This window comes from Solea senegalensis, linkage group LG9 (assembly GCF_019176455.1).
Source record: "Solea senegalensis isolate Sse05_10M linkage group LG9, IFAPA_SoseM_1, whole genome shotgun sequence".
NCBI classification, from domain to species: Eukaryota; Metazoa; Chordata; class Actinopteri; order Pleuronectiformes; family Soleidae; genus Solea; species Solea senegalensis.
In genome coordinates, this window is record NC_058029.1 from 925550 (window position 1) to 951570 (window position 26021).

Consider the following 26021-nt stretch of genomic DNA (forward strand, 5'->3'; position numbering starts at 1 on the left):
ATCATGCCCAGCACTAGTAATTTTATTTGATATATTTTTATTTGTGTTCACAACAAGAAACTCTGTGTGTCTATTGTGCATGGGATATCTTTTAGATTTTATAGTCAACATTGATTATGTTGACTGATTTTAAATAAATGGATTGTACTAATAATTAACCTACATTTTCAAAATGAATAAATATGTATTTATTATTATTAAAACATATTTAGTTATTACAGTTTCCCCAACACACACGCCTTCATATTAACAAATAGCATTTTAGGCCCGGCCCCTACACTTTCTTATTCTACCCTGATAGGTGGTATGTTCAAATAAACAAAATTGTCATAAGTTAATAAAATGGATGATGTAATGAAACAGAACTCAGAAAAGGGATGAACCACATTAAAGTCATGAGGGTATTTTTCGACAGCAGCCTTCTCTTGTTAATGTTGTTCTCGACTGTGTCCTCTTCTCTTTTTTCCTCCTCTTGTCAGTTACGGGGACAGTTTCATCTAAACGGGCTGCACAAGACTGGAGATGTGATTCTCGGTGGGATTTTCCAAATCCACTTCTTTGCTGCCTATCCTGACCTGTCTTTTACCTCAGAGCCGCAGCAGCCCACCTGCTATGGGTGAGTCTGTCACGGGAACACAAAAGTTAAGAAGCTGTTCAGCTAATTATTACTTTTAAGTGTTTATCTTGTTATTAATGTCAAATCATTGCATTTTATCTGATCTTTTTGAAGCACTTAACTTTATTTGTGGGTGCTGATGCTGATATATGCACTGTGAAATGCATACATCTCTGCATAGTCACTGCCAAATGTATTTTAAGTGGGAAACGCTTGTATTTTTGTGTAAGTTTTAATGTTGTAGGATTCAGGCTGTCTCAGACCATGGCCTTTGCTATTGATGAGATCAACAGAAACTCCAACCTGCTGCCTAATGTGACTCTGGGATACAGTCTGTATGATAACTGTCTCCAAACTGGGATTGGCACAGGAGTGTCTTTAGTCAGTGGTCAAGAGGAACACGTTACATTAGAGGAGAACTGTGTAGGAACTCCTCCAGTCATTGGGATTGTGGGGGATTCTTCCTCCACACGTACTATAGCCATGTCCACAGTGTTAGGTTCGTACAGAGTGCCTCTGGTGAGTTGACCTCTTTCAATGCAGTCACTGTTAAAAAATAATGACCCCTAATTGTAATTATATTTTTCAACAAGTTGGTAAATATTATTATTTTTTGAATATGTGATCTGATTTTTTTACAGGTCAGTTATTTTGCCACATGTTCCTGTTTGAGTGACCGACAGAAGTTCCCATCTTTCTTTAGGACGATCCCAAGTGATGCTTTTCAGGTGAAAACCAAAATGCACAAAACATAAAATGTTTAACAACATTCCAGATAAACTGCAGTTGAAAATGTACACCTTGTTTGACAATGCTCGTGTTATGTGTCTCATTTGCAGAGTTGTGTGGTGTCAGATATATAAAAACTTAACAACAGTGATTAAACATGAGTGTTTGATGAACCTAACACTCATGTTTAGCATGATTTCTAGTGAAAGATGATTCCAGCCTGTGCATTAATCCCTCTGCTCTGTGTCCACATAGGTGCGTGCTATGATTCAGATTCTAAAACACTATGGATGGACTTGGGCAGGTCTGCTCATCAGTAATGATGATTATGGAATCCACGCTGCCCGATCCTTTCACTCTGATCTGGGTCCAGCTGGTGGAGGTTGTCTGGCGTACACAGAGATTTTGCCCTGGGGTGAGGAACCTGCTGAATATAAAAGGATTGTGGATGTGATGACAAAATCTACAGCTCGGGTGGTGATTGTCTTTGCACATGAGAGTCATGTGATTAAACTCATGAAAGAGGTCAGTCCTAAAAGAGATGTTCCAAAATCCTGTTCTGGGCCTATAAAATAGAGATTTAATTGATAATGTCCTTCCTGGAATTAGTTTGAACTTTTATTGGGAGGGTTTTAGAGAAAAACTGCATGTATATATCTATCTATATATATATGTAGATAGATAGATATATAACTATATATATAGATATCTATCTATCTATCTACTGTATATAACCTCAATTGCTGAAACTAAAATGTGCTTTACTCATGTACGAGTACAGGTGGTGAGGCGGAATGTGACAGGCCTGCAGTGGATCGCCAGTGAAGGCTGGACATCAGCTGTTGTGCTCCAGACGCCTGACCTCATGCCGTACCTTGCTGGAACACTCGGCATCGCCATCCGTCAAGGAGAAATACCAGGCCTAGCTGACTTCCTGTTACATATACGCCCTGACCTACATCACAACACCACTCATGGACAGAACGTGGTGAGAATTAAACTTTGCAATCAAATCTGATATTTGCATTATAACATTAATATTAAACTATCAAATCCTAAATATCTTACAGGTGAATCAGTTTTGGGAGCACACTTTTCAGTGTAGGTTTGAACCTCCACCAGCAGGGTGGGTGGAAGCTGGAGGAGAATTATGCTCTGGACAGGAAGTTCTAGAGGATGTGGAGACTGAGTTTTTGGACTTTGCAGGCCTAAGGCCAGAGTATAATGCATACAAGGCTGTGTACGCTCTGGCGTATGCTCTTGATGACATGCTGCAGTGTGAACCGGGGAGAGGACCTTTCAGCAACAACACCTGTGCTCATTTACAAAGACTGCAGCCATGGCAGGTGAGATTTCACTTTACACTTGACTCATTTTTCTTTTTTTTCAATAATAGTAAAAACAAACAAAAAACTTTCATGTAAATACATTCATACAAGCATTTACAAATGCATAGACAATGAACATGTGAATATGTAGCTAAATTAAACAAACAATTAAATAAATAAACAATTCATGTTTAAAAATAGGATTTAGATTCTTATTCTTTCCAAGATTCTTTTCTAGAACCCGCTGATATAATAAAAACATTAGTGCACAAGTGGTAAATATTTAGTTGCTGACTTTTGTCATCATAAAAATTGTGTTTTTAAAACATTTCCTTATCAGTTCTTTAATCACATGACAGGAGGACAGATACTGTATAAAAATCAACATCTGTAACTGTATATATACACATACATACATACTGTATACATACATACATATATATTTATAATGCCATATACAAATACATATATAAGTGTGTACTACTGTACACACTATTAGTAGTGTGTACAGTAGTACCTCAAATTGTCCATTAATGCCCCTGATGAAAATAGCCAGATGTGCTTTCTTTAAGTGCCACAGAGTACACGGTGAAACTGCTTTATTATTTTATTAACAGTTCATAAATATCACTTGATAACTCATTACTTACTATTTGTGTGATGTATATTCTTTTTTATTTCACATTTCATAAGATACACATCACATTTATACATGCATACAAAAGAAATAATATGATGAATTACATTCATTCTCATCTAAGTAAAAATGTCTTTCTCTCTCTCTTCTCCATTCATTCTGTCCTTTTCCCATTATATTACATATTTGTTTTTTCTGCATACAAGTCCTCTAACAGCTTGGTGATCATGGATTATAATATCAAGTCAAAGAGTCATTATACAATGTAATGCAAGGCAAGGAAAAGCATTGATGCAAATAATATAGATGTAACATCTATATTCATGCAATAATCGTTTAGTTTGATTTTCAACTTGAGCACAAACATTCACTTTGACTTAAAATAAAATTCATATTAAATCATCATAAGTGTGAAAGGCGCCCTTAAATTAAATGCATTATTATTATTGTGCATAATAATAGGAGAAAATCAGCTGAGGCAAACGATGGCCGAGTAGTAATTGTATTTCTTCCTCCTGTATTTCCTTCTGTCTAATTCTTATATTCAAAGCTGTTGTTTTACATGGAAAAAGTCAACTTCACCACAGCCTTTGGTGATCGAGTGTCATTTGATGAGAATGGTGACGCCTTACCAATATATGACATCATGAACTGGGAATGGCTTCCTGGTGAAAAATCTGAAGTTCAGATTGTGGGGGAGGTCAAGAGGTCAGCCTTCAAAGGTGAAGAACTCTCACTGGATGAAGACAAAATCTTCTGGAACTTTGAATCCAAAAAGGTAACTTTGTGTCGCCACACTCACTGGGCTTGATTCACACTTTTCTTCTGTGAAGAATGTTGTGTTTGCTCAGCCTATAGTTGTGATCATCGTACGCTGACATACATGTTGTGACTGTGTATTAAACGTGCCAGCCGTATATGCTCTTTGTATCACATTACTTTCTGTCCAATTGGTGGTCATATTTTGTTTTGGTTGAAGAAGAGACAAACAAAACAAGGTTTGTCAATACCCACGCGTTACAGCGCATCAGAACGAGTGTGCAAACTGATCCTTGTATGTGTGGGTGGACTTAAATAGCATCTCTTTGCAGACACGGAACATGGAGAGTATGGAAAAGCATTCATAGAATAGTCTAACAGATATAGATCTTTCTCCACACAGCCTCCTCGGTCAGTGTGCAGTGAGAGCTGTCCTCCAGGTACCCGCATGGCCAGAAAGAGGGGGGAACCGGAGTGTTGTTTTGACTGTGTCCCTTGTTCTGAGGGAAAGATCAGCAATATGACTGGTGGGTGTTACAGTTTTAAATGCCACAGTTCAGAGATGTTATACAAACATGTATCTCATCACGTTCCCTCTTTTCTCAGACTCCATGGAGTGCACCAGTTGTCCAGAAGATTTCTGGTCCAGCCTGCAGCGTGACCACTGTGTTCCTAAGCAAACAGAGTACCTCTCCTATTATGAACCTCTGGGGATCTGCTTGACATTCACCTCACTGTTGGGCACGTTTATCTGCATTGTTGTTCTGGGCATCTTCATCCATCATCACAGCACACCTATAGTTCGTGCCAACAATTCAGAACTCAGCTTTCTTCTCTTGATTTCACTTAAATTGTGTTTCTTGTGTTCATTGCTCTTCATTGGACGACCCAGACCGTGGACCTGTCAACTAAGACATGCAGCATTTGGCATCAGCTTTGTGCTTTGTGTCTCATGTATCCTGGTGAAAACCATGGTGGTTCTGGCTGTGTTCAGGGCCTCCAAACCGGGAGGTGAGTCCAGTCTGAAGTGGTTTGGTGCTGTGCAGCAGAGAGGGACAGTTCTGGTTCTGACTTCTATTCAAGCAGCAATCTGCACTGTCTGGCTTGTCTCTGCTTCACCAATGCCTTATAAAAACACCCAGTATTACAATGACAAGATAGTTTATGAGTGTGTAGTTGGGTCCACAGTTGGTTTTGCAGTTTTACTTGGTTATATTGGTTTACTGGCCATCCTCAGTTGTTTGTTAGCCTTTTTAGCAAGGAATCTTCCGGACAGCTTCAATGAGGCCAAACTCATCACTTTCAGCATGCTGATCTTCTGTGCAGTGTGGGTGGCCTTTATCCCTGCTTACATCAACTCACCAGGCAAATATGCAGATGCAGTGGAGGTATTTGCCATCCTAGCCTCCAGTTTTGGCCTCTTGGTGGCGCTGTTTGGACCAAAATGTTATATAATCCTTGTGAGACCAGAGAGGAACACAAAGAAAGCCATCATGGGTCGTGGTACCACACAGTAAAAACGTTACCACTTCTGTCTCTCGGTGTGATCCACTCTGTATTACAGAATTGAGTCATAATAACAGGCAATAAAAATATGATACAATAAATGAGTTTCCTGTTTTGATATTTTTCTGGAACCACTTATTAGTGAATTCATTGTACATGAGTCATGTTTGTTGTTTCAAGAGTAAGTGCTTTTTTAAATTACGTCTTTTTTTCATGTCATGTCATTGAAATCAGTATCTAGTTATGAGTACAAGGACCATTTATCAAACAACACAACTCCGGCAGGAAACAGGAGTGGTTAGGTACTTGCACTCATAACTGGATGTGAAATGACCGCAAACCAACTCAGGGACCGACCAACTACCTGAACAACGTCTTACTGAGGTAAACTGTGCTGTGGAGGTTGATGGACCTTCTTCCTCATTGTAATTTCCAGCATTGCTCTGTTAGAGAGAAAGAAGTTTTAAGTTATATTGTGGAACAACACTATTAACTGAAATCATAGTTTGTTTGTTTGTTTGTTTGTTTGTTTTTTAAAAAAAGGTGTAAACCTCAACAGGCCTCTCTGCATCTTCCTTCTCTGTGGCACGAGATAAGGTGTCGTCATCATCCTCCTGTAATGAAACAGAATGTTTGCGTTATATTCTACCCATAATGACAAATCTGTGGAATATTAAGAGTACTTACAGCAGCATGGAGGTCTGTTAAGGCAGAAGGCTCCACGAGACAGATTACACCATCAGTAACTGGTGATTAGATGATGATTAGACAGTCGATGATTACCCAGAAAAGTCACCATAAAATAGATTGGTATCTGAAAGCACTGCTGCAAGAAAAATCAGTGTGCCAAGTGGTGTCCAAGACGAATGGGTGGCCATTACTGAGGGAACACTAGAAAAAGGATTCATGTACATGCCATTCATTTGAATAACTTACCTCTTATGTAGGCCCCTGTGACCTGGGGCGGGGCTTGGTCCGATGAGTTCCCCCCATGATGAGATGCCCTCATCTCATCATGGGTTGTGTCTAAGAAAAAAGATCCTTTGTGCAGCGGATGGGGGTGGGGGGTTCTGGGTCTCTGCATGCTGAGGCCCACATGGTCCTAGGGGATGGGGTTGGCCACTGGCGTGGGGCGTGGTTACCCTCGCCACATAGTGGGGTTGCTCTCCGTCACCCCTGGTCTGCCGCTCTCCCCTAATTTTATCGTATGATAGACATCAGGGTCTGGGGGGTGGGGGGTCATGTCGACAGCTCCACTGTCTGCCAGCAGTGGGGTGTCCCTGCCACATCTTTCCCCTCCATTTTAACTGCACATACCCCATATCACACACACATGCAAACACCACCAAATCATTCCCTGGTGGACGGGGGTGGGTGTGAGTGCTCTCTCGGGTGCCCAACTCCTGTTTGCTCCTCAGCTATATTGGGGTTGGAGGTCTGGGTGGGGGCAGCTATGGTGGCCTGGGGGCTTAGTTGGATGTGGGGGATCTGGTCCCCATCGGTCTGGGGGGTACTGTATTCAGTACTTTAAGGAGGAGTTGGTCCCCGCTTTTGAAACAATAATAGCTTCCACACTTCTTGGAAGATTTTCCTCAAGGTAATGGAGCGTTTCTATAAGAATCTGTGTCCATTTATTCTGAAGCACATTTATGTGGTCAGGCACTGATGTTGGACGAGAAGGCGTGGCTCGCAATTTCTGTTCCAGTTCATCCAAAAGGTGCTGGTGTTTAAGTCAAGTCATTTAAGTTATTCCACATCAAACTATGTCTTTATAGTCCTTGCTCTGTGCACTGGGGCACAGTCATGTTGGAATAGAAAACAGTCCTTCCTCAAACACAATGTTGGAAGCATAGCATTGTCCAAAATGTCTTGGTATGCTGAAGTGTTAAGATTGTCCTTCACTGGAGATAAGCAGCTGAGAATTCAAATATATAACAGGTGTGGTCAAATACTTTTGTCTGTATGCACTGGAATTGTTTTTGTAAAATGATTTCAAAAGTACCTTTTTAATAATAATTATAATTATGTATAAAACCCCTGAGGTATGTGAAAGCTATAAAACTGTTGTAGAAATATTACAATTGTGTTATTACATAACATTACATAAGTTTGATGATGTCAAATAAACATCCAGTTAACGGAAAAACAGCGTGTGCTGGGGAGCAGCTTCACAGGAATGAACGGTGACATGACTTTCAACTATTATTATGTTTTAAAAAATACCAATAAAAATCTTAAAAAAAAATTTAATAAAAATTCTGATAATAAGCAAAATAAGGATGCGGGTATTAAGTAATAACATGATCTACACAGTAGTAATTCTGAATATATGTATATATATATATATATATATATATATATATATATATATATATATATATATATATATATATATATATACAAAATCAAACATTAATAATAATATCTACAATTTCATTTTGTACAATTAAATGTCAGATCAGATTTATTTTGGGCCCTGCCCCTGCAGCTTCCCTTCCTCCTCTGCACTGATGGGTGGTGTTACAAGATTAGACACGGGCGCCTGCTAATCAATAAAATGTGGTGATAGTGTGATAAGACTGCAGCCAGTTTAGGGGATGAGCCAGAGGAGAGTCATGAGAAGTGTTTTAGACACCAGCCTCCTCTTACAAATGTTGTTCTCCTGCTTTTCCTCTCTTTATTCCTCCTCTTGTGAATTGCAGGAACGGTTTCATTTAAATGGAATGCACAAGACGGGAGATGTGATTCTTGGTGGACTTTTCAAACTCCACTTCTTTGCTGCCGAACCTGACCTGTCTTTTACCTCAGAGCCACAACAGCCTGATTGCTTTGGGTGAGTGTGTCACAGAAACACAACAAAGCAGATGAAAGTCAACTGGTAGACTGTACTGCATATGTACATTTTGTTATTATGATTGAAGTATTCATCAGACTGAATTCATAATATGTTGTTGTAGCTTTGCACAGTTACATCGTTATGTATTTTATTTTGGAGTAAACACTTGTGTCATGTTGTTAGTTTTGATGCTACAGGATTCAGAAAGGCTCAGACCATGGCCTTTGCTATTGATGAGATCAACAGAAACTCTGATCTGCTGCCCAATGTGACTCTGGGATACAGTCTGTATGATAACTGTCTCCAACTACGAATTGGATTCCGTGCAGCACTGTCCTTAGTCAGTGGTCAAGAGGAGCAAGTTACATTAGAGGAGAACTGTGTGGGACCTCCTCCAGTCCTAGGGGTTGTGGGTGATTATACCTCTACAAATACTATTTCCATATCCACGGTCTTAGGTTTGTACAAAGTGCCTCTGGTAAGTTCAACTCAAAAACTGTGATTTAATTTGAATTTTAGAAATGAGTTATGAGTAAATCACTTTGAAATGTTTGAATAAATCATTTTTTTGTCTTTTGCAGGTGAGTTATTTTGCCACATGTACCTGCCTGGGTGACCGACAAAAGTTCCCATCTTTCTTTAGGACGATCCCAAATGATACTTTTCAGGTGAAACTGAATCTACAAAATCAAACACATTCAATAAATCATGCATTAGAATAGTCCTGTGTGTATATACACTGCAGTGTAAAATATACCCTTTTTTGTATCACTAGTCATGTAATGTGTCTATTTTTTCTTTTTTTTTATTTATCCTTAATTTAGCCAGGGAGGTCCCATTGAGATACAAGATGTCTTCTTCCAGAGTTGTGTGGTGTCAGATATATAAAAACTTAACAACAGTGATTAAACATGAGTCTTTGATGAACCAGTTTAGCATGATTTCTAGTGAAAGAGGATTCCAGCCTGTGCACTAATCCCTCTGCTCTGTGTCCACATAGGTTCGTGCTATGATTCAGATTCTAAAACGCTTTGGATGGACTTGGGCAGGTCTGCTCATCAGTAATGATGATTATGGAATCCACGGTGCCCGGATCTTTCACTCTGATATGGGTCCAGTGGGTGGAGGTTGTTTGGCTTACACAGAGATTTTGCCCTGGGGTGACGACCCTGCTGAACTCAGGAGAATAGTGGATGTGATGAGGAAATCTACAGCTCGAGTGGTGATTGTGTTTGCACATGAGAGTCATGTGATCCAACTACTGGGAGAGGTATCTACCTTGATAACGTTGCTGCTGTGATGTTTCTTAGTTCAGCTACAAAAGTAAAGTAAAAGTATATGTCATCCATTTTATGGAGAGACAAATGTAGGGAACAGCAAAATTGAGCTAGTGTTAGGTCAGCCTAACTCATGCACAATAATGTATATAATTATATAACATGGAAAGAAACAGCATCATCCTGTGTTCTTTGTTTAGAGCCATGTTAAATATGTGGTAATGATGGGTATCATAAAGATCTGAATTTTACTACAACTTTTTTTGACACTGCTTATTGATTCTGGGCTTTAATGGTTCTCTTATTGGTTCTTTTTAGGAGAAAGAATTAAAGAAAATGTAATGATAAACATTTTCTTTCTCAATATTAACATGTAGGAAAACTGAAACAGTGATATTTTCATTTGCATTTAGCCTAGAAATTGCACTTCTCATTAGTTATGTCTGATGTTCACTGTATGTTTTGATCTTATGACAGAGTAAGTAGATAGTTTTTCTTAATTCAAATGTGGTGTATATAGCTGTTAATAGTAATTATGATAAGTAATTCACAATGACCATATTGTCTGCATGCTGTTTCTGTAACGTTCTTACCAGAAAGAATTTCTGGTAATTTCTTTTAAACTTTGAAGTGAGGTTTTTGTTCAAATATAGAATAGAAAAGAATTTGTCTTCGGCATTGTTCCAGCAGTGTGTGAATGGGTATGAAGGATGAGTGATTGAACATACTTGCACATAGATGCGCTGTAAGAAAGTGTGAGTGAATGGCAAAAGGCAAAAACTGTAGTGTAAAGCAGCTTTGAGTGGTCACTAAGACTAGAAAAGTGCTATATAAATACATTTACCATTTAAAGGATTAAAATAAAAATAAAAGACAATTGTAAAAAAAAAGAAAGAAAATAAACTTTATTTGTAAAGTCAAATGTTGACTCTATTAGTAATCAAATTAACAGGTGTTTGGTATGTTACCAAATACCAAATATGTTACACATAAGATACACTTATTCAATTGATAGTGACATATAACTGAGTAAATGTCAGTAGGCTGGTAAATTGAGAGCTTTGCCTTCAGGCTCAGCTCCTTCTTCACCACGACAGACTGATGTAGAGCCCACATTACTGCAGGTGCAGGTCTGTTGCCCTCTCGCTCTATTCTTCCCTCACCTGTTACCCCGGATACTTAAACTCCTCCATTTGGGGCAGCGTCTCACTCCCGACCCAGAGAGGGCAGTCCACCCTCTTCAGGCTGAGGACCATGGTCTCGGCTGGAGGTGCTGATTCTCATTCCAGCCGTTTCACACCCGGCTGCAAACTGCTCCAGTGAGAGTTGAAGATCACAGCCTGATGAAGCAAACAGGACCACAGCAGACCCAATCCTGAGCCCACCAAACCGGTACCCCATACTCCCAGAGCACTCCCCACAGGACTCCCCGAGGGACACAATTGAACACCTTCTTCAGTTCCACAAAGCACATGTAGTTGAACTCCCATGCACTCTCCAGGACGCTGGCAAGAGTGTAAAGCTGGTCCACCCCATCTCCACTTGACGGTGCACTGCTTCCCCCTCCTGAGTCACCGGATTGCTGACCAGAATCTCCTCAAAGCTGACCGGGAATTGTTTAACATGGTCTCACCAAACTCCTTTCACATCCAAGTTTTTGCATTAGGGACCATTGAAGCCGTATTCCCCTTGGCCTGCCAGTACCTATCAGCTGCCTCTGGAGTCCCACAGGCCAAAAAGGCAGATAGGACTCCTTCTTCAGTTTGAATCCCTTATCACGGGAGTCCACCAACAAGTTCAGGGGTTACTGCCACAACAGGCACCTCTCTTCACCAGAATCATGTGGCCGCAGGTTCAACAACATGGCTACAAAGCCGATCATCGACTTGCGGCCAAGGGTATCCTGGTGCCCAGTGCACATATGGACACCCCTATGCTTGAACATGGTGTTCATTATTGACAATCCATGGCAAGCACAGAAGTCCAACAACAAAGCACAACTCGGGTTTAGATTGGGGGGCCGTTCCTCCCAATCACACCCCTCCAGGTCTCACTGTCATTCCCCACATGAGCATTGAAGTTCCCCAGCAGAATGAGAAAATCCCTAGCAGGAGCACTTTTTCTAGCACCCTTTCCAGGGACTCCAAAATGGGTAGGTACTGAACAGCTGTTCTGTGCATAGGCACAAGCAACAGTCAGCTGTTGAACTGTAACTTCATATAACCACACATACACTTAATGTCTGTCAGACTCTAGTATTATTATGTCTGTTTTTTTAAGCTTTTGTTAGGAGGGTCTTAGAGGAAGCTTACTTACTAGGACAAATAAAACCCAGGTTTGTGTATCTACTGTGGAAACTAGAGTACACTTTACTGGTGTGAAAGTATGACTTATATACATGTTATAATGCAACATTCAGGTGGTAAGGCAGAATGTGACAGGCCTGCAGTGGATTGCCAGTGTAGACTGGACGTCAGTTGCTGTGCTCCAAACGCCTGACCTCATGCCGTATCTGGGTGGAACACTGGGCATTGCCATCCGTCGAGGAGAAATACCAGAGCTTCGTGATTTCCTGTTACAAATACGACCTGACTTACATCACAACACCACCCAGGAGAAGTACATGGTGAGAATGTATTTCTGATTTGGTATTTGTAGGAATAATATATTGGAATTGATTTTAAAATGAACTGCATTACAGGTGAATCAGTTTTGGGAAAACACTTTTCGATGTAGATTTGAACCACCACCAGCAGGTTGGGCAGAAGCTGGAGGAGAATTATGCACTGGACAGGAAGCTATAGAGGATGTGGAGAGTGAGTTCTTGGACATTTCAGACCTCAGGATAGACTATAATGTCTATAAGTCTGTGTACGCTCTGGCGTATGCTCTTGACGACATGCTGCAGTGTGAACCAGGGAGAGGACCATTCAGCAACAACACCTGTGCTCATTTACAAAAACTGGAGCCATGGCAGGTGAGATATCACTTTACACTTGAATCTTAATTTCAAATAAACCTTTTATATTTCTTGTGGAATGTAAAGAATAATAGATCCTTTCAGTAATCCTTTCAGTTTCCTTTTGTCACTAATCTGGATTGTCATAGATGATATATTACTTGGAAAAAGTCAACTTCACCACAACATTTGGTCATCAAGTGTCATTTGATGAGAATGGTGATGCCATACCTGTATACGACATCATGAACTGGGTGTGGCTCCCTGATGGAAGAACTAAAGTTCAGAGAGTGGGTGAGGTTCAAAGGTCAGCCTTCAAAGCTGAAGAACTCACACTGGATGAAGACAAAATCTTCTGGAACTTTGAATCCAAACAGGTTAATTATCACTTTGTGAGACTATACTATGTTTTTGCTTTTCTAATTATACATGAGTCTAACAGATATAGATCTTTCTCCACACAGCCTCCTCGGTCAGTGTGCAGTGAGAGCTGTCCTCCAGGTACCCGCATGGCCAGAAAGAGGGGGGAACCGGAGTGTTGTTTTGACTGTGTCCCTTGTTCTGAGGGAAAGATCAGCAATATGACTGGTGGGTGTTACAGTTTTAAATGCCACAGTTCAGAGATGTTATACAAACATGTATCTCATCACGTTCCCTCTTTTCTCAGACTCCATGGAGTGCACCAGTTGTCCAGAAGATTTCTGGTCCAGCCTGCAGCGTGACCACTGTGTTCCTAAGCAAACAGAGTACCTCTCCTATTATGAACCTCTGGGGATCTGCTTGACATTCACCTCACTGTTGGGCACGTTTATCTGCATTGTTGTTCTGGGCATCTTCATCCATCATCACAGCACACCTATAGTTCGTGCCAACAATTCAGAACTCAGCTTTCTTCTCTTGGTTTCACTTAAATTGTGTTTCTTGTGTTCATTGCTCTTCATTGGACGACCCAGACCTTGGACCTGTCAACTAAGACATGCAGCATTTGGCATCAGCTTTGTGCTTTGTGTCTCATGTATCCTGGTGAAAACCATGGTGGTTCTGGCTGTGTTCAGGGCCTCCAAACCGGGAGGTGAGTCCAGTCTGAAGTGGTTTGGTGCTGTGCAGCAGAGAGGGACAGTTCTGGTTCTGACTTCTATTCAAGCAGCAATCTGCACTGTCTGGCTTGTCTCTGCTTCACCAATGCCTTATAAAAACACCCAGTATTACAATGACAAGATAGTTTATGAGTGTGTAGTTGGGTCCACAGTTGGTTTTGCAGTTTTACTTGGTTATATTGGTTTACTGGCCATCCTCAGTTGTTTGTTAGCCTTTTTAGCAAGGAATCTTCCGGACAGCTTCAATGAGGCCAAACTCATCACTTTCAGCATGCTGATCTTCTGTGCAGTGTGGGTGGCCTTTATCCCTGCTTACATCAACTCGCCAGGCAAATATGCAGATGCAGTGGAGGTATTTGCCATCCTAGCCTCCAGTTTTGGCATCTTGGTGGCGCTGTTTGGACCAAAATGTTATATAATCCTTGTGAGACCAGAGAGGAACACAAAGAAAGCCATCATGGGTCGTGGCAAGGGTTCAGAAAACCCAATTTAATAATCGTTTCTGTCCAAACAAAATAAAATTGATAAATAATAAAATGATAAATAGACCTATTTTTCAATCTTCACCATGATGCAGTGAAGGTGTGCTACAACTAGAGTATTCTTGAAATTCTTCTCACTTTTTTATTTTCCATATCTGTGAACAGTTCATTTACTTGGTGAAAAACTGTCTCTGATCATTTGAGTGCACGAAAAAAAAATGAGGTGACAAAACAATTGATTTTGCTTGAACAGACTCATCAGTTATGAAACAGTCGTCTGTGAATGAAACAAAACAAGTCCTCGGTAAAGTGCCATGAATACAGGAAAATAATGGGGTTGTATTGTTGAGGAATACAATACAACATTTTTTTTAACAATACAAAAAAGCGTTGTTTTTGACTAGCTCCTCACATTGACCTTGTCCTCACATTTTATAACTCAGCATTTCCTTGAAATAGCACTAACTCTGTGGTCATGACTGGTCTAGGGTGCGATGTGCTTGTCTGTGAGTACATCATATCACAAAGTTACGATCTGAACGATCAAGGCAGTTTTGAGAGACAGAGAAAGAGAGGGGAGAGAGCTGTGTCCTCTTTAATGGGGGACACAATCTTATATATTTAGACAGACCAAATGTCAAATGAGAGTTGTGACCCACATCACAAAATCCGATCCGATAACAATATGTATCACAATATCAATAGAAAAAAACTTCCTTAGGAAACAAAAAAGCGCTATAAAAAATAGACAAAGCAGGTTTGGGTGCATGAACAAACTCAGCCCCTCCCTCGTAACCAAGTTGCTACCATGCTTACAACCTGTAGAGTGGTCAGAGCCTCTGGAGTGGCAATCAAACGTCCAATCACTGAACAGTCAAGTTTGGTCGCCTCATCCTCTCTCGTGTCCAATGTCGCCTAGAAACACAAACGGCAAGAGCTTATTACTTATTATCAACAAACTTATTTGACCATCTTTGTCACTCACACCCACTGGACTAGACACGCTGCACGGCACGGCCATCAACATCATCTGCCGCTACATGTGAAGCTACACAGAGGGTGGAGGTTCTCCCCAACAGTGCCGTATGATAAAAAATCGAAACATTACAAAGACATAACTGAGACAGTGACTTATCACAGAGCCCAGGAAATCCTTTCAGTCAGCATAGTTTGGTTTTAAAGATCTCATGAATGTGCTTGACATGACTATTTTCCTCTGTGTGGTCTGACTGATAACTGTAGTGATTAAAATAAGAGGAAAGTTTATTATGAGTATATATTTTTTTAATTATTCATTTTTAATAGGTCATGAAAAATGTTCAATAATTATCAATCTTGATCGATATGAAGTAGTTATATTGTGATATGATTTTCAGCCACATTGCCCAGTTCACCACTGGACCAACTGCAAACCACAGGCAGCTTTTTACACCACTGATTATGCCACACCGCCCTCTGTTGGTCATAGTGCAGCATTTCAGTATTACAATATTATCTGGAAATTTATATAAGGTTGCTTCAGAAATAATTTAAGAAATACAACGTATGTTAAATCTTTGTGTTATGGGTCCTAAGGATGAAGACCACAGTAACAAAGTTGTCATCTGTATTAATCACGTAAGAGAGGAGCAATGAGGACACGGTACAACTATAGTTTTCTCCCAGATTTCCTCTTTTTCTTGAACAATTTGCAACAGTCACCTGTTCTGTTCTGTACTGTTCTGTTCTATACTATGCTATACTGTAAACTGAGGTTGGATACATTGGAATTCCATGTAAAACAGAAGCAGACGTATCCTACAAATAAAACTTAAAAAAGAGGAAAATAATAAATCCACTGACATCATCATATTTGTAATTTAAATAGTTACCTCGCATCGCAGTTTAATCTAAAAAACAAAACAAGCAAACAACAAAAAAGAGTTTACTGCAAACTCCATGAATAACGTGGAGAACACGTTTATTTCTGATCAGATTAACAACTGACTGGACAGATTGAGCAGCGGGATTAACATATCCTGTTTTTTAGCCTGGTCTGGACCAGATTTACCGCAAAGAATAAATTGCCATGGTAATGTATGCACCATTGCTTTCGTGCAACTGATTTGAAGCTAAGTTCAGCCAGGATAAGCAACATAGCCCGACTCAATCCCTTATCCTAGTTTCGTGCAACAGGCGCTAAATCACGGTATCAAGTGTATTTTTAAACAATAATGAACAATATTTTTGAAAGATTAAATCAATGTTATATTTGAATCTTAAAAAGTGTTTGAAAATATTGACAGAAATTTAATTCCATACAATATTAAATATTAACTTTATTTTTGTTTTTATCAAATACAATCATCGGTCATCATGACATCATCCGAATTAAAATAACACTGGACCACATGTAATCACATTAATAATTAATGCAGGTAAATAAAATGAAGGTAAATACATCTAAAGCAGACCAAGGACCACAGACCACCTAACTCAAAATAGCCCCAAAACAATATGGCAACTTCACCAGTTCACAAATAACAACCTCCTAAAATGAACTAGTTGACTTGATATTGAAAACAACACATACATGTCGCAGGCAGTTTGAGAAACACTGAAATTAAAACTGACATTTTCAATTTCAAAACAAACGTCCAACCTCAGCAGCAGTGGCCTTGCTGATGCAATTCAAAGAGAGAAAGCTTTTTTTGCCTTTGCCATTGGGAGGTCACGACAGTGTGGATACCTGACAGAAAAAGACACTGAATCCACATTTTTGCAAAGATTTAGGCTTTTAAAGGCTGTGGTCTTAAACTTTTTATCAGCTGATGAACAGCCTATTTCAGTTTATGTTATGTACTCAATTTTTTTTGGTCTCACTCGCATTTCTTCTTTTTGCATTTTGAACAGTGCAAAATGTCAATTCTGTTTATATGTGAGTTTATATTCAAATTCATGACTGCAATCAAACTTTGTCCAAAATACAACACAATCCTCACATTTCAGCCATTGTATCCTTGACAGCAGAGTATACTGCCATGTCCTCCCCTTCACCTTCATCTGGGATTTTCTTTGTCTCCCCATCTTCCTCCATGACAGCCTCTTTGCCCTCCAACAGCTCATGTTCCTTTCCATCGTCTTCTCTGTGCTTTGTAACTTGTTTTATTTCACTATACTCTGTCTCTGTGGTCTCTTGGTTTTTTGCTGCATCCCTTGCAGTTTTTCTCTTCAACAGTGAAAAATCAATGTTGGCATACTCCACATTTGTTGGTTCACCACTGGGTTGGAGGGCCCTCCTTACCACACATTCATATTCAACTTCCTCCTGGCTGTGCATCTGATGATGTTCTTGTGCCTGGCCATCATATGTCTGTAAGGTAAAGTACGGTTACAATTATAGGCAGATGAAGTCCAACAAATGAGTAGAATAATGATGTGATTTTGACATTGTTGTCAACCATTTTTAATCTTAAGTCAGAACCATTGTTCAACTTCTAAAATCAAACAAAAGTTAGATGTTTTTTATTTTATTTAACATAACCATTGAGATAATTATAAAGATCATTATATGTGCTTTCATAGCACATAGCATTAAAATGGGAAGCGATCAATATAAGGTCAACATGGTTATGACAGTATTTTAACTCAAGTCTGGAAGTTCCATGGCGCTGCAGGCTTCTTTCATGATGTGAAATGAATTGAATTGAGTTTGATGAAGGCAGATCATTGAAGTTAAGTTGACTGACATAAGCTGTTAAGACTTTGTCATGTTTAAAATGGCTGTAAATTAAAATGTTAATATGGCTGCGCAGTTGTTTCATTTTGACAAGCTTTCTTAGTCTGATGATATATGGTCAATGTGTTACTTGATACAATCATTTTCTTTCATATCGCCTACATGTCTGTTCCTTATTGAGTGATTAAATGTGTTTAAAAATAACAGACAGATACATGAAATGTCAAGTGCCATTATGGGATGGATAGACCGCCTCTGGCCATTGTTCACATGTATAATGTGTGTCTGTCAGTCTCAATCTGGTGGGTCAGAGGCCCCAAGGGCAAATCTAAACATAAATACCAGTGGATCCTCTTGATTGGTCACCATCTCCAGAGTCTCATCAAGATTAAATCTGCTGCTCTGCTGTTTTTTTCTAAAAGAAAGAATAAATAAAATTATATTTTCAATGTATTTAAATCAACATGAACAACACTTGAAAATACACTTGTGTGATTGATATTTACCTGTGGCATCTTTGTACCAAACAGGAAATGGTTGCGCAGAGAAGGATGCCAGTCAAAAAGGCAACGATGGTTTCCAGCCAGCATGGAAACTTTTTGAAAACTGTCATTAACTGATCTGTAATCAAGTGAACAATGAAAATGAAAAAAGTGGAACATAAAGAGTTAGCTGTATGTACATAAAATACCTCAGGCTATAAAGTATTGATTTTCAGTGGCACTAAAAGCTTCGGTCACAGAGCTCTGTAATAATGTCGCAAACGTGTTGTACGTGAAAAAACATACCGTCTTTGTCTGATGGGTTTATGCAGATGTTGAGGTTTTCTCTTGCTTCCCCATTTTCATTGCTACTGACACACTCAACAGAAATATTTTGGTGGCCTTTCACAGTCAGGATCAGGGTGCTGTTGACCATGTGGTTTGACACAGTGACAGTGGTTGAATACTCTGTATAGTTTCTCAACAGCGGCCATGTGATAGCAGGTAAAGGTAAGCCCTCACTGATACACACACAGGTTAGTACATCCAACTCAGCCTTACATCCTGAGGTTTTTAAGATCTTTGAAAACCCTGTAAGCACATGAGCACGAACAAAATCAACAAAATGATGAGGAATATGTTAAATGTTAAAACTTCATCTTCAGAAATACTTGTTCTGTTTACTTACAAGTCACAGTTACATCAGCATTTATAGTCATGGCTGTGTCTAAGTGTTTTGTTGAACAGACGTAACGACCAGAATGCTCTGCTGTCACATTAGGGATGATGAGCGTGGCTGATCCAGTGTCAGTGTGCAGGTTAGTTCCAGGGAAGCCAAGCTTAGTCCATGAGATAAGAGATGGGGGGAAACTGTCAGTGCTGCACGTGAGATTCAGAACATCTCCCTCCTTCACAGTCGTATCTCCAGTGATCCAAGGTTCTCTCACATCTGTCAAACAAATCACTCATAATTATTTGAATTCAAAATAAATGTACACATACATATGTCACAGATATGCAACCATTATACTGTGTGTCCTTGTTTATATACTGTATATTACAATGTGCTGCGCTCTACCAGGCAATTTCCCACCATAGTGGGACTAGGGCTAAAGGCGGAGTCACACCCTGGACAGGTGGGCAGTCCATCACAGGGTCACATGGAGACAAACATCCGTTCATAGTGGGACTAATACAGTATTATATCATCTTGACTGATACATTGTGTTTTAAAACATCTACAATCTTAAGAATTTAACAAACACATTATTGTTCTGAATATGTACATTTGGCTGGGAGGTGTCACAAAGCTTTGTTTAGAGAATAATTCACTCTATCTAAAAACATATAATCAGACAGAGTACTTACAGATTACTGTTACGTTGACATGTTTCTTTAGGGTGTCATTCAGATGTTTTACTTTGCATATGTACAGTCCAGAATCTTCTGCAGTTACGTTTGCGATGGAAAGAGTAGCAGTTCCACTTTCCTCCACCTTAAGGAGTTCAGCATCCTTTTGCTCATTATTTTCTGTTCCATTTTGAATGTCATAGCCAGAAAATTTAGTCCACAAGATGAGTGATGGAGGGAAACTTTCAACACTGCATGTAAGGTTCAGAGTCTGACCCTCCTTCACACTTGCAGTCTTAGTGATTTGAACTTCCTTCACATCTGAGGTACAAAAACACAGTTTTACATCAGCATCACTGAATTCCTCAGCTGTCAATGATAACTTTCATGTAACTTCATGTATGTTGCTGCCATTATCGTCTACCTCCCTCCTCTCTATGTCACTTCATAAACACATTTAGGGAAGTTCTGACTGGATGTCGCGGGAGGGAAGGTTTCCTCTTATTGTCACAGCCCTGAAACTAAAATCTCACAAAATTCTTTCCCTTTAAACACCCCTTAAATGCAGGGGTGTCGCAACAGAGAAGGCATTTATTCATATAGCCCACAATTTGCCTGGAAGGGCTTTACAGTCTGCACAGTGACAGCATGTGTCCTGCACAAAAGCCCTTGTACTGGAGAAACCTCGGGAAGAGCCACAGAGGAGGAAACCCTGTTGCAGGACGCACAGACGTGCAGTAGGTGTCACATGACAAAGCAGACAATCTCCTGGGACCCTGAGCTGAGAACATTATTCCACAGCAGTCACAACTTTGTGAACAAACACTTGAATTGACTGATTGATTATCTACATACTGCTAGAACATGAACCAACTCCTGGCTTTATTTGTAATGTTAACAAACATTTGGCAAAACCAGCAACAAGTGGGCCGAGGGACATTTTGAGTTATGAAAGTGTGATTTCTAAGCTTTCCATCAATGTCTAACACACGGAAATCTGAACATATTTGAAAAAGATGAGGCCATTTGAATGTAAGGGGGAATTTCAGCCTCAAAGATTTACAGAAATACAGGAAAACAGATGATACAGCATAGTATTGTCCAATCTGTGAACTTCCTTTAGCCAAACCTCAACATTGTGCTGACCAAATAGTCTTGATGATAAACTCGTCTTTTCAAGTCTTGAAAATGGGAGTTCAGATTCTTCAGGGGGACAGCATTAGCATCTGGCACTCGACAACAATACATGAACCATAATGCTCATTTGCTTCATTAAAAACAAGGTGACGAGCATAAAGTAGTGATGCCAAAGGTTTCATTTGTAACACATTCGATCATAAAACTTCAGAAGAGGTTTGAGGACAAATGTGGTCACAAATCTGTCCTCTGCACAATTAAGAGTTAATCTGTTCATCCATTTGTTTCCACCGCCACAATATTAATTAATATTAATGAACATGGACAGAAAGCCTCTACAGTATCATTATTGTAACATCTTAAGTAAGTATAACATTTTGGATTTTGATAATTATCAGATATTCATGGATGCTTGCCTCATCTTTAGAGTTTTAAATAAACTTGCTCCTCCTCCCTTGATGGATTTTATAAGTAAAAAAAATAGCAGTCGAATAAACACCAGAGCATTGACCAGAGGGGACTGCAACGTACAAAGGCGTAGGACTAAATTTGGCCAAATGGTGGGTTCTATCAGAGGCACACAGTCATGGAACAGGCTACCAGCCCATATCAGAAACTGTGACACCTATTCAAAGTTTAAAATTGCTCTGAAACAATGGTTGAAAACTAACCAGACATGCACTCACAGTTAGATTATTCACTTTTCTTTTTTCTTTTCCTTCCAAAAGTTTTAATCTTAACCTTCATGTAACTTGTCTATGGTCTGTGTCTATGGTTTACTTGTAATGTGTAATGTCTTGAGATTTATATATTCTTTTGTATCATGTCCTGTTGAATGTCTTCTGTACTAACCTGCCTTAGGACAACGGATGAAAATTAGCTATTGTGCTAACTCTTGATCTTTGATTCACTGTTACTCTTGACTATGTTTCCTCTCTTAATACCTGTCATTCAAACACAAAAACACAATGACATCTGACACTTGTGTACAGCTGGACTGATTAAAAACATCAATATGTTCTGAGAAATGAGAATGAGTGTGTATCTGAACACAGACTTCCTTCAAGCACTTGTGGTTAGATGTGCGGGTGAAGAACCACATGTGCTACTTACAGGTCACCATCAAAGTCACAGTCTCCTCTGTCGTCACGTCTCCTCTGAAGTTGATCTTACAGGTGATGTTGGTGCCGTGATGTTCCGCTGAAGGGTGGAACGTTAGAGTTGAACTGTGTCTCTGGTTTTCAAACTTGAAAGCTGTGCTGTTCCCTGTGATGTGGGTTTCATTTTTCCCTGCTCCACTCCAAATCCAGGTGATTTCAGGATCCGATTCCAAGCAGAGACTGGGAGCAGTGCAAGACACGTAGGTCAACTGTCCCACTTTCAGATCAGAAATCCTCACTGTGGGCCTCTGACTCAGACCTGCAATAAAACAACATTCCACTCATGGAATCTGGTGAAATGTACTTACATTTAAAATAAAATATCAACCTTTATATTTTTGTATTTTGTAGTTTCTCAAATGGCTGATAAATGTCAATGTTTGTTGTATCTGCTGTAGATCAAGATAAAGAAAGACAGAGCAGATTGTCATCTAACCCGAGGGTTGCTAGTTTGATGCTGGTGTGCTAAAGTGTCGTTGGGGAAGATATGGAACCCCAAATTGCCCCTAAGGTTGTGATGTGTGAGAGATGTGTGATAGAAAAACAGCACATGGGTGTGAATAACGTGAGATGTTACTGCATAAATAAAGGTACCATACCTTTAACAGAAACCGTTGCCCTTGGAAGAAACGTGTATCCACTGAGGAAACCATTTATCCTAAGTTGATATGAGCCAGAATCGGACTCTTTCAGGTTACTGATAATGATCGTGCAGTTGTTCTTCACGTCGGGCTCCAGCAGTGACACACGTCCCCTAAACCCAGACTGAATCTTTCTGTTGAACATGTTAGTGCGGAATATGGTGTCTGCATCACCACATCTCCGCTTAGTGGCTTCACATTTGTACCAAACTAGATTGTTGGGTAGAAATGTATCGGGTGTAGTGAAATAACACGGGATCACGACACAGAGTCCGGCCACTGCTGTTATTTCCTTCTCAGCAAGAGTGACACAAAATTCATCAGAACAGGTTTCCTGTCCCCACTCTGAAGCACCTGTTAAAACAAAGGGTAAAAGAAAGCAGGGACGATGAATCTACGTGTGTGATGAGCAGGTTTAGAAGAGGGAAACGTAATGTAGACAAACATCAAACTATTTTCTACAAACATTTCATTTAACAAATAAATACAATAAAAAGTGAATACCTGCATGAATGCTGGTCCCAGAGAAAAGCAGAGTTGCCCACGTGAGAACAAACATCCTCATGTCTGTGCTGCTTCTTCCTCCACAGTGAAGCTGTACATGACAAATACAGAAACTGAACCAAAGGAAACTCCACAGTTGATACTGTCATCCTAAAACAGGATGTTCTGAATGTTCAGAAATCCCTTAGTTATGAAATAACTTTTAACTCTGACAAATAAATTCAGTCGCCCCTTCCTCTCTCTCAGTCTGGAAAAGTGAACAAAAAAAACAGGTGAAGAAACAATTCAAATGTTTTTAAAGCATTATTGAAATATTGTCTTGTACCTTTGTCTGTATTGTTGTGATTATCATAAGAAGTGACTTCTCTGTTTCTGCCATGAAACTTCCTGTCATAGCAGTTTCAGGAAGTTTCTCAATTCACTGCTGTTTCAGATGACTGTCGCTTGTGGTCATGTGCTTTTTCTTTTGTCAGTTCTAGTTCTAATGTTGTACGAGTTTATTCGTTTTGTGAGTATGTATACGTGTTGATGGACCCTCTTGTTAAAGGTAAGGTTGGACATCCTGGAAAAACAGCAGGCTACATTGGCCGTTTCTCAATATCCATACTTGTGCGTACTTGTGCGTACTTGCGTACTCCCGTACTTGTGAAAACGTCATCAGCCTCAGTCCAAGTGCTGTTCCAATTCTCAAGTAAGCGAACAGCGAGGACGGTTCTCAAACCCGGAAGTGTTCTCGCTCCGCCCATGTTTACCAAGTATGCATCGGAGGTGACTTAAGCGTACTTGGGATGGCCATGTATCCCAGAATACATTTCGGCGGAGCATAGCAGCAGATAATAGAAATATAAATCTGAAATAAATATTTTTCTGTGTCCCTGAACAAAGTTTTAAGATCATTTGAGGCGGGAAATTAGTCATTTAGAATTCAAACATGTGGTTTGTGTATGAAGATATGACGTATTTATAGTTTGGCAGCGACGTTTGTCGGAGGTGATCAGCTCCGCCTCTGTGGGCGCTCGGCGCTCACTGTGCCCGGCACAGAGCAGCGTTACCTCGGCCTGTCCTGATGAAATGATCCGCTGGCTCAGATGTCGCTGTCATTACATGCTCGGTGTGATCCATAGATTTGTTGTTGACGTGTTATTTTGATTTTAATGGAAACGTTTTGACAGTTTGAAAGTTTGTATATTATTAATTTTATTTTATTTCAACTTTGAATGTTAGATTTATATTAAAGTCGTACGGTCATTGTATCTGTATTTAAATATAATATTTAAATATTAGATATGTAGAATAGTATATATTTGTACACGTATATATATACACTACACTACACTACTCAATGCTGTACTATATCTATTTTCCACATTGTATTATATATATTAATAGAAATAAATTAATAAATGAAGTTAAATATTTAAAATGTAAAAATAATAACAACATATATATGCATTTATTAAAAGTATTTCATATGTTCATTTATCAACACCGTAGGTGGCGCTAATGAGGCTGCAGCACTTGGCGCCAGCCACCATTCAAACAATACAGAACAATACATACATACTTGCATACTTGAGTATTGAGGAACAACCACATACTTGTGTACTCCCGTACTTGGCAAGTATATACTCCCAGCGTACTTCTCAAGTATATACTTCCCAAGTAAGCAAGTACATACTTGCTAACTTGAGTATTGAGAAACGGCCATTGTGATTTCAAAAGTCCAACCCTCTTTCTGTAGATTTCCCTCCGAACCCACAACGGACACGGATTCACGAGCACTGTGCATTTTGGGATTATGCTTATTTCTTTGCTAAGTAAAACTGTTGTGTAAAGAACAAAGAAAATAGTTTGTCTGACAATAACAAAATGTTCCGTGTATTGTTTTGACTTTATTTATGTTTGCATGGAAAAGAAGGTATACAACATTGCATTAAGTGTAAAAGAGTTGTTTATATTATAAAAGCATACATTTGCAGAACTGGTACTGTCTAAGAGTGCTGATATGCAGACGCTGCTAAACCCTGACCTGAAAATAATATATATATATATATATATATATATATATATGTTTGTTAGTGCTGTCTGTCAGTGTTATTAGCACGTTTAGTGCTGTGTGCTTCTCCGTCTCCATGCAGGCCCACATCCAAGTCATGATGTCTGCGGTGTTACCAACCAAGCTGGCAGACCCCCGAACTTTAGTAAGGAGACCACCGAAGACTGCCAGCTCCCTTAGCTCGGATTAGCTCATTACGGTAACAACACATTAAACCACGGGACTCTGTCTGCGTTGAAGCTCTTTATTCACACACTGCAGGCTGATACACAGTCTCTCTTATTATTGTGCGACTCTCACAATAAGAGGAATAACTCAAAATATGCAGCGTGACAGAGATATTGTCTCAATAAAAAAACATCTGCACAAAGAAAGCTGATCCACTTTTCTATGTTGATAAGAGCATTAAAATGAGTAAAAATCATGTGAAGAAAAGAAATCAAGGGACATTTAGAATAGATAAAAATGTGCGATTAATCGCAATTAATCACGATTAAATATTTTAATCACTTGACAGCACTAATATATGTATATATATATATATATATATACTATACATATACATATATACTATATATATATGTACGTACTGTATAGATATATAAACACACATAGTGTATAGAGCATGTCGTCTGAAGGTTGTGGGTTTGATTCCCGTCCTTGAGAAAGACACTTATCCCCCGTTGGTCCTGACAACTGTGCCGGCAGCGTGTGAACGGGTTTAAAAGATGAGTGATAGAAAATGCA

General features: G+C 39.5%; 3 protein-coding genes and 1 long non-coding RNA gene across 4 annotated transcripts; 2 read left to right on the forward strand and 2 right to left on the reverse strand.

The window, feature by feature from the left end:
• The first annotated feature begins 381 nt into the window (after positions 1-381).
• Positions 382-5601, forward strand: LOC122774975 (extracellular calcium-sensing receptor-like). Its single transcript, XM_044034630.1, has 9 exons — positions 382-616; positions 847-1135; positions 1258-1344; positions 1601-1870; positions 2127-2333; positions 2416-2691; positions 3861-4088; positions 4473-4596; positions 4676-5601. The coding sequence occupies exons 1-9, from the start codon at positions 396-398 to the stop codon at positions 5584-5586; spliced, it is 2613 nt and encodes an 870-aa protein (XP_043890565.1). The 5' UTR covers positions 382-395; the 3' UTR covers positions 5587-5601.
• Positions 5602-5964: 363 nt separating this feature from the next.
• Positions 5965-6406, reverse strand: LOC122774978. Its single transcript, XR_006361043.1, has 3 exons — positions 6263-6406; positions 6127-6189; positions 5965-6018 (listed from the first exon to the last, which is right to left on the reverse strand). It is a non-coding gene; the product is annotated as an uncharacterized LOC122774978 (long non-coding RNA).
• Positions 6407-8165: 1759 nt separating this feature from the next.
• Positions 8166-14559, forward strand: LOC122774336 (extracellular calcium-sensing receptor-like). Its single transcript, XM_044033486.1, has 9 exons — positions 8166-8408; positions 8595-8889; positions 8993-9079; positions 9412-9681; positions 12108-12314; positions 12390-12665; positions 12797-13024; positions 13112-13235; positions 13315-14559. Exons 1-9 carry the CDS (start codon positions 8173-8175, stop codon positions 14235-14237), a joined length of 2646 nt encoding a protein of 881 aa, XP_043889421.1. The 5' UTR covers positions 8166-8172; the 3' UTR covers positions 14238-14559.
• Positions 14560-16548: 1989 nt separating this feature from the next.
• LOC122774171 (sialic acid-binding Ig-like lectin 16) lies at positions 16549-23596 on the reverse strand. The gene is made up of 10 exons (XM_044033231.1): positions 23544-23596; positions 23219-23309; positions 22673-23068; positions 22027-22332; positions 19795-20097; positions 19115-19375; positions 18733-19017; positions 18451-18565; positions 18287-18359; positions 16549-17578 (listed from the first exon to the last, which is right to left on the reverse strand). Exons 1-10 carry the CDS (start codon positions 23568-23570, stop codon positions 17204-17206), a joined length of 2232 nt encoding a protein of 743 aa, XP_043889166.1. The 5' UTR covers positions 23571-23596; the 3' UTR covers positions 16549-17203.
• Between the last annotated feature and the right edge of the window lie 2425 nt (positions 23597-26021).

What these genes read in the sequence shown, in the direction of transcription:
- LOC122774975 (XM_044034630.1), top strand. Translation starts at nt 396, where the DNA reads ATGAGGGTATTTTTCGACAGCAGCCTTCTCTTGTTAATGTTGTTCTCG. An exon ending in TCCCAAGTGATGCTTTTCAG is followed by an intron (nt 1,345 to 1,600) that starts GTGAAAACCAAA and finishes GTGTCCACATAG; the next exon opens with GTGCGTGCTATGATTCAGAT. An exon ending in AAAGATCAGCAATATGACTG is followed by an intron (nt 4,597 to 4,675) that starts GTGGGTGTTACA and finishes CTCTTTTCTCAG; the next exon opens with ACTCCATGGAGTGCACCAGT.
- LOC122774336 (XM_044033486.1), top strand. Translation starts at nt 8,173, where the DNA reads ATGAGCCAGAGGAGAGTCATGAGAAGTGTTTTAGACACCAGCCTCCTC. An exon ending in CAACAGCCTGATTGCTTTGG is followed by an intron (nt 8,409 to 8,594) that starts GTGAGTGTGTCA and finishes TCATGTTGTTAG; the next exon opens with TTTTGATGCTACAGGATTCA. An exon ending in TGATCCAACTACTGGGAGAG is followed by an intron (nt 9,682 to 12,107) that starts GTATCTACCTTG and finishes TGCAACATTCAG; the next exon opens with GTGGTAAGGCAGAATGTGAC.
- LOC122774171 (XM_044033231.1), bottom strand. Translation starts at nt 23,570, where the DNA reads ATGATAATCACAACAATACAGACAAAG. An exon ending in TGGGACCAGCATTCATGCAG is followed by an intron (nt 23,069 to 23,218) that starts GTATTCACTTTT and finishes TTGTTTTAACAG; the next exon opens with GTGCTTCAGAGTGGGGACAG. An exon ending in CCAATCAAGAGGATCCACTG is followed by an intron (nt 17,579 to 18,286) that starts GTATTTATGTTT and finishes TTTACCTTACAG; the next exon opens with ACATATGATGGCCAGGCACA.